This window comes from Coturnix japonica, chromosome W (genome assembly GCF_054131305.1).
Source record: "Coturnix japonica strain WE chromosome W, WE-NBRP24, whole genome shotgun sequence".
NCBI classification, from domain to species: Eukaryota; Metazoa; Chordata; class Aves; order Galliformes; family Phasianidae; genus Coturnix; species Coturnix japonica.
The window spans coordinates 8,139,928-8,151,799 of record NC_140701.1 but is presented as its reverse complement, the minus strand read 5'-3'; the positions used below and the strand labels follow the sequence as shown (position 1 = coordinate 8,151,799).

General features: G+C 39.1%; 1 protein-coding gene across 1 annotated transcript; it reads right to left on the bottom strand.

Moving 5' to 3' along the window:
* Positions 1–1,984: 1,984 nt before the first annotated feature.
* Positions 1,985–4,106, bottom strand: LOC146754467 (endogenous retrovirus group K member 8 Gag polyprotein-like). Its single transcript, XM_085527711.1, has one exon. The coding sequence runs from the start codon at positions 3,822–3,824 to the stop codon at positions 1,995–1,997; it is 1,830 nt and encodes a 609-aa protein (XP_085383837.1). The 5' UTR covers positions 3,825–4,106; the 3' UTR covers positions 1,985–1,994.
* Positions 4,107–11,872: the final 7,766 nt, after the last annotated feature.

The following is an 11,872-nucleotide window of genomic DNA, read 5'->3' as shown; positions in this document are numbered from 1 at the left end:
AGACCAGAGCCTCCTCCAGCAAGAAAGCGATCTCAGTGTTAGGCACACCCTCATTGCCCATGCGAAGCAGTAACTTAGCCACAAATGCTGAATCAGTGACCACATTACACGGAGTTTCTGGCCACAAACGTAAAGCCACTGCTACGGCCCTGGCTTCAAGCACCTGAACACTGACTGTTTTATCTGTTATCAGCTTGTGTTCCCACCTATTGGATGAATTCTGCCAAACCACCGCTCCCTGATCCGTGGCAGAAGAGGCATCTGTGAATACAGTTGGTCCCTCCATCGGGGTGTCAAGTACCCTGAGCTTTAATGAAACCTGAAGGGGCTTTGCAAGTTCAAAGATCGGCAATGAATCCGAGTAGAAGATTTTTCCACCAAAGCCTTGCAAAGCAAGTAAAATGGCATCAGGCAGAGGGTTTACATTTCTGAAGGCACTTGGCATGTATATGATATCTGGTTCTTTTCCTAACGCTCTCACAGCAGCAAGCCTAATCTTCTGAAGCAAGGAGGATAACTGTTCAAGCCAGGAGGTAAATGCTCTCACTGGCTGTACAGAGAATAGCCACCAGAGTGGACGTGGCCGGGAACCCAGAGTATGTCCAAGTATCCCCACCACCCCATCTTGGCACTTGGTGACAGCCCCCTCCAAGGGTCGATCAGGGCTCCATCGAGCAAGGACATTGGAAGAACAAGCCTGTAGGATTTCCCGCCAGGCCAAATCCATTTCCTGTGTCCATGCTCTCTCTTCCCTGGGATCCGAACCCTTCAACTGATCATAAAATGGCTTCATGAGTCGTGGAGGTATGCCAAGGGCATTGCGCACCCACTGAATAGCCCCCACCAGCTTCTGGACGTCCCACAAGGTCCTAACGTGGGGTTTAATATCCAGGCCCTGGGGAGCTACCATTGTGGGCCCAAAACGATATCCCAGAAATTCAATCCCTGGCCCCTTCTGTATCTTTTCCAGGGAGATGGTAAAACCTGCTGTAGTGAGAGCGTCAACCACCCGCCTTTCCAAATCGTGTAATTGAACCTCACTGGGAGCTGCAAGCAACAAGTCGTCCATATAATGAGTAATTCGACAATCAGGCAGTGATGTTCGTACCTGCTCAATTATTCTTCCCACCACGAGTTGGCAGATTGTGGGAGAGCATGCCATACCTTGAGGAAGTACCTTCCAATGGAACCTCTCCGAAGGCCCTTGGTTATTGAGAGTGGGTACAGTAAAAGCAAAGGCCTCCAGATCCTTCACTGCTAAGGGGATAGAGAAGAAACAATCTTTAAGATCAATAACCACCAAAGGCCATCCCTCCGGTATGGCTGATAGCAGAGGACCACCTTGTTGCACCGGACCAAAGAGGATGAGCTGTGCATTAACCATGCGAAGGTCGTGTAACAACCGAAATGACCCTGAAGATTTTCGGATAACAAAAACAGGAGTGTTCCAAGAACTAAGAGAAGGCTCCAAATGGCCTAAAAATAGCTCTCTTGAAACCAACTTCTTGAGCGCTGTTAACTTTTCATGAGTAAGGGGCCACTGATCTACCCAAACAGGACGAGCATCCTGCTTCCAGCGCAAGGGAATGGCGTGTTTCATTGCTAATTGGTAGACAGTGGCCCTTACTATAAATTTGTCATGCGAACCCCTAAGGCATCAAGGAAGTCTCGGCCCAAAATTGTGCCTGGAACAGACCCAATCAGAGGTCCAATCAGTACAGGTTTGTCTATGGAACCGTCCCTATTAATCAGAGTGATTTCCACCCGTTCCGCTGACTCGCCAGTTGACACTGTACCCCCAACCCCAGAGATGGATTTCGCCAAACCAAGCACTGGCCAGGATGGAGGCCAGTCCTTTTCTGCTATTACCGTAACATCTGCTCCTGAGTCAAGCAAGGCTGTGATAAGGACGGAGCAAGGAACCTTTTTATAAGGCAATTGTCCCATATAAGCCATAATTATCTTGACTATAGGCCGTTGACTGAGATCCATAGTTAAGGCCACTGCGGGTGAGAGATGTGGACTCTCCCCTGCGCCAAACTCAATGGCATGTGGGGCCCAAGTACTTGACTGCGGGAGGGACCCTGGGCCTGAGGTGCCCTCCCATTCTCGTTTCCCTGCGGCATAAGAGTGTATTTTCGGCAATGACGAGCTGTATGACCCAGCCTATTACAGGCTTGGCACTTGCTGTTAGTCTTGAGCTGCCCACCTGAAGCTTTACACTGTACCTTGAAATGGCCAGGCTGACCACATTTAAAGCAATTGCCCTTGGACTGACCATTTTGTATGGCCATGACAGAAAGCAATGCGTTTGCTAGCCCCTCATTAGACAGCGGTGTTGTCTGTTGTTTGTCCAGCACATACTTAATAATTTCACCCGGAGTCTCAAGATCGTCAGGGGCAGCTCGAATGATGTCCCTAACATTTTTGTGAGCCTTCTGCTTCAGGCAATCCTTTAAAACAGAAGCTTGCGCGTCCTTAGGTAGATCTGATCCTTCTACTGCTCGTATCAATCGATTAGCAAAATCAGAGAATGACTCTGAGGGACCCTGAGCAATCTCTGACCACGGGGCTGCAGGCTCTGCCTTTCTTATAAAGTTTCTAAAGGCAGTAGCAGCCGCCCCTGTAGTGGAAAGCAATTCCCCTGGGCGCAGGAGCCTAAGCTGTCTCTCTGGGGACCCAGCCATTTCCGCAGTTACTCCCGAAAGCCTCATTATATCAGTTCTCGGTTCCCCCTCCCTCCCATTAGCAGGGTGTTGAGCATCACGTCCAGCCTCAGCTACAATAGCTTTAAGTTGTATCATCCACTCCTCCCTCCACAAAGTAAACTGAACTGGCTCGAGAACGACTCTCATTAGACTCTCAATGTCATACGGGAGTAGGGGACCTGGGGCAATGAGTGCCTCAAAAGCACTTAGTGTCATCGGAGATCTCAGCCCCTTTTTCTCAATCGCTTCTGCAAACCGAGTAACTGCTTTTGCTTCCAAAGGTACCCAAACCGGTCCCTCCTGTCTGACGACAATCGGGAACACTGCATGATCTCGCTCCTTGAGTCCCGACTCACGCATTGATTCCTGGATGTCAGCCCAATTAGTGGGCCTGCGTGATAACTCTTGCTCCCCCCACAACTCCTCCCTCCATGGAGGCGAACCCGATACTGTGGGGCCGGGCAAAGCCTTCCGTTCCTCCCCCTTTTTGGAACACGATCCCTCCTCTGAGGGGGGCGGGTATGAGGGCGAGCCCACGCCTCCACGGCGCGCCGCCTCCATAAACCCTCCCCCCTCCGGACAAGAACCGCCCCCTTCGGGTGAGTGAAAGCTCTGCAAAGAGGGGTAAAGGCGGGGATATGATGGTGGCGCCTCCTTCGATGACTCAGCTTCCGCCTTCTTTTCCGGAGTTGTTGTTTCGAGCGCGGCCATGGCCATCTTGGAATCAGCCGGCGTGGCCGACGCCATCTTGGATCCGGAGTCACTGCAAGAAAGCAGATCCCCCGCACCCCCCGAGACCCCGGACGTCCCGGAATCCAGACCAAAGACCCCTTTCGCGATGGCCTGGACTTGCTTCTCCTCCCTAGCCGCTTTAAGCGCACCTAGGACCAAACCCCAGGTTTTTAATTCTTTCGCTTTATGCTCGTGGGTGGCTCTCTGGAGCAGGGCCTCAGTGAAAGAGTCCCACCGCCCCGAATCGAGCAAAACGCCAGGGGAGGGTAAAAGCCGCGCCGACTCCAACCAAGAGGCAACAGCGGCAATATCCTTCTTAGAAGGAGCATTCTTACCACAATAGGTTTTACAAAGTTGCAATACTACTCTAAAGACGGAATCCATTTACCCATAGACCTGAAGTCTTCCTGGTCTTCTACGAACTATCGGCCGTAGGATAGGCGCAGCGCTGCATTCCCCTTTGCACCCCACCGAGAGTGCTTCCACGGGCTCGAACCGTGGATACCGCGTCCGTCAGCGCGGTTTTAGCCGTCGCACACTCACCTCCAGGACTTTGCCTCACACGGGGCACCAATTGTTACCTCGATCTGGTAACCTGGAAAGTCAAGTCCCTTTGTGAATGTGTATCGACGGCCCCGACCAAGTCACAGCTGCTTGTTACACCAATATGGTCAGCGGTAAAATGGGGTTTATTGGAATGTGAGGGTCCCTTATATAGGTATCCAGTTTCATCCTTATCTTTTCACGTATGCATGACCCAGCAGGGGAAGGCCTATCACGTTACATCCCGAGGGTCGTACTTCGCCTAATACAACAGAAAACCATATTTTTGCAAGGGTAAAGAGTGATACCTAAGAGAGACCTTTTTATTTCTTGTATAAGTATTGATATTCCTGTGAATTTTTTCTAAAATCTGTCAGAAAAGGATATATCTGTTGGAAATGTCCTTATTTTGTAGAGGAGAAAAGGTATTTCCGTTAATAATGTCCTCAATTTGTAGAAGAGAAAAGGTATTCAGGAAACAATGTGTCATATTTTGCTACAAAGCTTCATTTTGTAGAGAAAATGTCTTCTTTTGGGGATGAAAACCAGTATTTCTGGGAAACAACGCTATTTTAAAGGGATAAAAAGCATTATTTTGGTGAGAAAAGCATGTCCTTGCAAGGATAAAGAATGATTCCTAGGAGAGAACTTTTATTTCCGGGATAGGTACTGATATTTGTGTGACATTCTTCTAAAATTTGTCAGAAATCGATATTTCTGTTGGAAATGTCCTTATTTTGAAGAGGGAAAGAGGTATTCCAATAACAGTGTTTCATATGTTGCTACAAGGGACCATTTGTAGAGAAAACGATTTCTATTGGGGATGAAAACCACTTTTTTGGGTAGAAAATGCTACTTGTAATGATGAAAAGCTTTGTATTGGTAAGAAAATGAATTTTGGCAAGATTCAAGAGTGATACCTGAGAGAGAACACATTTTTTTCTGGTGTAAGTATTGATATTAGTGTGAAATACATCGGAAATTTGTCTGAAATGGATAATTCTTATGTTAATGTCATTATTTTGTACGGAAGACAGATATTCTGGAATCAATGAGTCATAATTTGTTACAAAGCATCGTTTTAAAGAGAATGTGTCTTCTTTTGGGGATGAAAACCAGTAATTTAGGGAGAAATTGCTATTTGTAGGGATGAAAAGCATTAGTTTGGGAAGAAAACCATAGTTTTGCAAGGATGAAGAGCGATACCTAAGAGTGTACTTTTCATTTCTGGGATAAGTGTCGATATTCAAGTGACCTACTTCTAAAATTTGTCAGAAATCGATATTTCTGTTGGAAATGTCATTCTTTTTTAGATGAAAAGAGTTATTCTGGAAACAATGTGTCATATATGGCTACAAACGATAATTTTGTAGAGAAATCGATTTCTTTTGAAGATGAAAACCACCTTTTGGTTTAGAAAATGCTGTTTGTAGAGATGAAAAACATTATTTTGGTAAGAAAACCATATTTTTGCAAGGGTAAAGAGTGATACCTAAGAGAGACCTTTTTATTTCTGGTATAAGTATTGATATTCCTGTGAATTTTTTCTAAAATCTGTCAGAAAAGGATATATCTGTTGGAAATGTCCTTATTTTGTAGAGGAGAAAAGGTATTTCCGTTAGTAATGTCCTCAATTTGTAGAAGAGAAAAGGTATTCTGGAAACAATGTGTCATATTTTGCTACAAAGCTTCATTTTGTAGAGAAAATGTCTTCTTTTGGGGATGAAAACCAGTATTTCTGGGAAACAACGCTATTTTAAAGGGATAAAAAGCATTATTTTGGTGGGAAAACCATGTCCTTGCAAGGATAAAGAATGATTCTTAAGAGAGAACTTTTATTTCCGGGATAGGTACTGATATTTGTGTGACGTTCTTCTAAAATTTGTCAGAAATCGATATTTCTGTTGGAAATGTCCTTATTTTGAAGAGGGAAAGAGGTATTCCAATAACAGTGTTTCATATGTTGCTACAATGGACCATTTGTAGAGAAAACGATTTCTATTGGGGATGAAAACCACTTTTTTGGGTAGAAAATGCTACTTGTAATGATGAAAAGCTTTGTATTGGTAAGAAAAAGAATTTTTGGCAAGATTCAAGAGTGATACCTGAGAGAGAACACATTTTTTTCTGGTGTAAGTATTGATATTAGTGTGAAATACATCGGAAATTTGTCTGAAATGGATAATTCTTATGTTAATGTCATTATTTTGTAGGGGAAGACAGATATTCTGGAATCAATGAGTCATAATTTGTTACAAAGCATCCTTTTAAAGAGAATGTGTCTTCTTTTGGGGATGAAAACCAGTAATTTAGGGAGAAATTGCTATTTGTAGGGATGAAAAGCATTAGTTTGGGAAGAAAACCATAGTTTTGCAAGGATGAAGAGCGATACCTAAGAGTGTACTTTTCATTTCTGGGATAAGTGTCGATATTCAAGTGACCTACTTCTAAAATTTGTCAGAAATCGATATTTCTGTTGGAAATGTCATTCTTTTTTAGATGAAAAGAGTTATTCTGGAAACAATGTGTCATATATGGCTACAAACGATAATTTTGTAGAGAAATCGATTTCTTTTGAAGATGAAAACCACCTTTACGTTTAGAAAATGCTGTTTGTAGAAATGAAAAACATTATTTTGGTAAGAAAACCATATTTTTGCAAGGGTAAAGAGTGATACCTAAGAGAGACCTTTTTATTTCTGGTATAAGTATTGATATTCCTGTGAATTTTTTCTAATATCTGTCAGAAAAGGATATATCTGTTGGAAATGTCCTTATTTTGTAGAGGAGAAAAGGTATTTCCGTTAGTAATGTCCTCAATTTGTAGAAGAGAAAAGGTATTCTGGAAACAATGTGTCATATTTTGCTACAAAGCTTCATTTTGTAGAGAAAATGTCTTCTTTTGGGGATGACAAATCGTATTTCTGGGAAACAACGCTATTTTAAAGGGAAAAAAAGCATTATTTTGGTGAGAAAACCATGTTCTTGCAAGGATAAAGACTGATTCTTAGGAGAGAACTTTTTATTTCCGGGATAGGTACTGATATTTGTGTGACATTCTTCTAAAATTTGTCAGAAATCGATATTTCTGTTGGAAATGTCCTTATTTTGAAGAGGGAAAGAGGTATTCCAATAACAGTGTTTCATATGTTGCTACAATGGACCATTTGTAGAGAAAACGATTTCTATTGGGGATGAAAACCACTTTTTTGGGTAGAAAATGCTACTTGTAATGATGAAAAGCTTTGTATTGGTAAGAAAAAGAATTTTTGGCAAGATTCAAGAGTGATACCTGAGAGAGAACACATTTTTTTCTGGTGTAAGTATTGATATTAGTGTGAAATACATCGGAAATTTGTCTGAAATGGATAATTCTTATGTTAATGTCATTATTTTGTAGGGGAAGACAGATATTCTGGAATCAATGAGTCATAATTTGTTACAAAGCATCCTTTTAAAGAGAATGTGTCTTCTTTTGGGGATGAAAACCAGTAATTTAGGGAGAAATTGCTATTTGTAGGGATGAAAAGCATTAGTTTGGGAAGAAAACCATAGTTTTGCAAGGATGAAGAGCGATACCTAAGAGTGTACTTTTCATTTCTGGGATAAGTGTCGATATTCAAGTGACCTACTTCTAAAATTTGTCAGAAATCGATATTTCTGTTGGAAATGTCATTCTTTTTTAGATGAAAAGAGTTATTCTGGAAACAATGTGTCATATATGGCTACAAACGATAATTTTGTAGAGAAATCGATTTCTTTTGAAGATGAAAACCACCTTTACGTTTAGAAAAGTCTGTTTGTAGAAATGAAAAACATTATTTTGGTAAGAAAACCATATTTTTGCAAGGGTAAAGAGTGATACCTAAGAGAGACCTTTTTATTTCTGGTATAAGTATTGATATTCCTGTGAATTTTTTCTAATATCTGTCAGAAAAGGATATATCTGTTGGAAATGTCCTTATTTTGTAGAGGAGAAAAGGTATTTCCGTTAGTAATGTCCTCAATTTGTAGAAGAGAAAAGGTATTCTGGAAACAATGTGTCATATTTTGCTACAAAGCTTCATTTTGTAGAGAAAATGTCTTCTTTTGGGGATGAAAACCAGTATTTCTGGGAAACAACGCTATTTTAAAGGGAAAAAAAGCATTATTTTGGTGAGAAAACCATGTTCTTGCAAGGATAAAGACTGATTCTTAGGAGAGAACTTTTTATTTCCGGGATAGGTACTGATATTTGTGTGACATTCTTCTAAAATTTGTCAGAAATCGATATTTCTGTTGGAAATGTCCTTATTTTGAAGAGGGAAAGAGGTATTCCAATAACAGTGTTTCATATGTTGCTACAATGGACCATTTGTAGAGAAAACGATTTCTATTGGGGATGAAAACCACTTTTTTGGGTAGAAAATGCTACTTGTAATGATGAAAAGCTTTGTATTGGTAAGAAAAAGAATTTTTGGCAAGATTCAAGAGTGATACCTGAGAGAGAACACATTTTTTTCTGGTGTAAGTATTGATATTAGTGTGAAATACATCGGAAATTTGTCTGAAATGGATAATTCTTATGTTAATGTCATTATTTTGTAGGGGAAGACAGATATTCTGGAATCAATGAGTCATAATTTGTTACAAAGCATCGTTTTAAAGAGAATGTGTCTTCTTTTGGGGATGAAAACCAGTAATTTAGGGAGAAATTGCTATTTGTAGGGATGAAAAGCATTAGTTTGGGAAGAAAACCATAGTTTTGCAAGGATGAAGAGCGATACCTAAGAGTGTACTTTTCATTTCTGGGATAAGTGTCGATATTCAAGTGACCTACTTCTAAAATTTGTCAGAAATCGATATTTCTGTTGGAAATGTCATTCTTTTTTAGATGAAAAGAGTTATTCTGGAAACAATGTGTCATATATGCCTACAAACGATAATTTTGTAGAGAAATTGATTTCTTTTGAAGATGAAAACCACCTTTACGCTTAGAAAATGCTGTTTGCAGAGATGAAAAACATTATTTTGGTAAGAAAACCATATATTTGCAAGGGTAAAGAGTGATACCTAAGAGAGACCTTTTTATTTCTGGTATAAGTATTGATATTCCTGTGAATTTTTTCTAATATCTATCAGAAAACTATATATCTGTTGGAAATGTCCTTATTTTGTAGAGGAGAAAAGGTATTTCCGTTAGTAATGTCCTCAATTTGTAGAAGAGAAATGGTATTCTGGAAACAATGTGTCATATTTTGCTACAAAGCGTCATTTTGTAGAGAAAATGTCTTCTTTTGGGGATGAAAACCAGTATTTCTGGGAAACAACGCTATTTATAGGGAAAAAAAGCATTATTTTGGTGAGAAAACCATGTTCTTGCAAGGATAAAGAATGATTCTTAGGAGAGAACTTTTATTTCGAGATTGGTACTTATATTTGTGTGACATTCTTCTAAAATTTGTCAGAAATCGATATTTCTGTTGGAAATGTCCTTATTTTGAAGAGGGAAAGAGGTATTCCAATAACAGTGTTTCATATGTTGCTACAAGGGACCATTTGTAGAGAAAACGATTTCTATTGGGGATGAAAACCACTTTTTTGGGTAGAAAATGCTACTTGTAATGATGAAAAGCTTTGTATTGGTAAGAAAAAGAATTTTTGGCAAGATTCAAGAGTGATACCTGAGAGAGAACACATTTTTTTCTGGTGTAAGTATTGATATTAGTGTGAAATACATCGGAAATTTGTCTGAAATGGATAATTCTTATGTTAATGTCATTATTTTGTAGGGGAAGACAGATATTCTGGAATCAATGAGTCATAATTTGTTACAAAGCATCCTTTTAAAGAGAATGTGTCTTCTTTTGGGGATGAAAACCAGTAATTTAGGGAGAAATTGCTATTTGTAGGGATGAAAAGCATTAGTTTGGGATGAAAACCATAGTTTTGCAAAGAATGAAGAGAGATACCTAAGAGTGTACTTTTCATTTCTGGGATAAGTGTCGATATTCATGTGACCTACTTCTAAAATTTGTCAGAAATCGATATTTCTGTTGGAAATGTCATTCTTTTTTAGATGAAAAGAGATATTCTGGAAACAATGTGTCATATTTGGCTACAAACGATAATTTTGTAGAGAAATCGATTTCTATTGAAGATGAAAACCACCTTTAGGTTTAGAAAATGCTGTTTGTAGAGATGAAAAACATTTTGGTAAGAAAACCATATTTTTGCAAGGGTAAAGGGTGATACCTAAGAGAGACCTTTTTATTTCTGTTATAAGTATTGATATTCCTGTGAATTTTTTCTAAAATCTGGCAGAAAAGGATATATCTGTTGGAAATGTCCTTATTTTGTAGAGGAGAAAAGGTATTTCCGTTAGTAATGTCCTCAATTTGTAGAAGAGAAAAGGTATTCTGGAAACAATGTGTCATATTTTGCTACAAAGCTTCATTTTGTAGAGAAAATGTCTTCTTTTGGGGATGAAAACCAGTATTTCTGGGAAACAACGCTATTTTAAAGGGATAAAAAGCATTATTTTGGTGAGAAAACCATGTCCTTGCAAGGATAAAGATTGATTCTTAGGAGAGAACTTTTATTTCCGGGATAGGTACTGATATTTGTGTGACATTCTTCTAAAATTTGTCAGAAATCGATATTTCTGTTGGAAATGTCCTTATTTTGAAGAGGGAAAGAGGTATTCCAATAACAGTGTTTCATATGTTGCTACAAGGGACCATTTGTAGAGAAAACGATTTCTATTGGGGATGAAAACCACTTTTTTGGGTAGAAAATGCTACTTGTAATGATGAAAAGCTTTGTATTGGTAAGAAAAAGAATTTTTGGCAAGATTCAAGAGTGATACCTGAGAGAGAACACATTTTTTTCTGGTGTAAGTATTGATATTAGTGTGAAATACATCGGAAATTTGTCTGAAATGGATAATTCTTATGTTAATGTCATTATTTTGTAGGGGAAGACAGATATTCTGGAATCCATGAGTCATAATTTGTTACAAAGCATCGTTTTAAAGAGAATGTGTCTTCTTTTGGGGATGAAAACCAGTAATTTAGGGAGAAATTGCTATTTGTAGGGATGAAAAGCATTAGTTAGGGAAGAAAACCATAGTTTTGCAAGGATGAAGAGAGATACCTAAGAGTGTACTTTTCATTTCTGGGATAAGTGTCGATATTCATGTGACCTACTTCTAAAATTTGTCAGAAATCGATATTTCTGTTGGAAATGTCATTCTTTTTTAGATGAAAAGAGATATTCTGGAAACAATGTGTCATATTTGGCTACAAACGATAATTTTGTAGAGAAATCGATTTCTTTTGAAGATGAAAACCACCTTTACGTTTAGAAAAGTCTGTTTGTAGAAATGAAAAACATTATTTTTGTAAGAAAACCATATTTTTGCAAGGGTAAAGAGTGATACCTAAGAGAGACCTTTTTATTACTGTTATAAGTATTGATAATCCTGTGAATTTTTTCTAATATCTGTCAGAAAAGGATATATCTGTTGGAAATGTCCTTATTTTGTAGAGGAGAAAAGGTATTTCCGTTAGTAATGTCCTCAATTTGTAGAAGAGAAAAGGTATTCTGGAAACAATGTGTCATATTTTGCTACAAAGCTTCATTTTGTAGAGAAAATATCTTCTTTTGGGGATGAAAACCAGTATTTCTGGGAAACAACGCTATTTTAAAGGGATAAAAAGCATTATTTTGGTGAGAAAACCATGTCCTTGCAAGGATAAAGATTGATTCTTAGGAGAGAACTTTTATTTCCGGGATAGGTACTGATATTTGTGTGACATTCTTCTAAAATTTGTCAGAAATCGATATTTCTGTTGGAAATGTCCTTATTTTGAAGAGGAAAAAAGGTATTCCAATAACAGTGTTTCATA

Coding starts and splice junctions, on each gene's coding strand:
- LOC146754467 (XM_085527711.1), bottom strand. CDS start 3,824: ATGGATTCCGTCTTTAGAGTAGTATTGCAACTTTGTAAAACCTATTGT.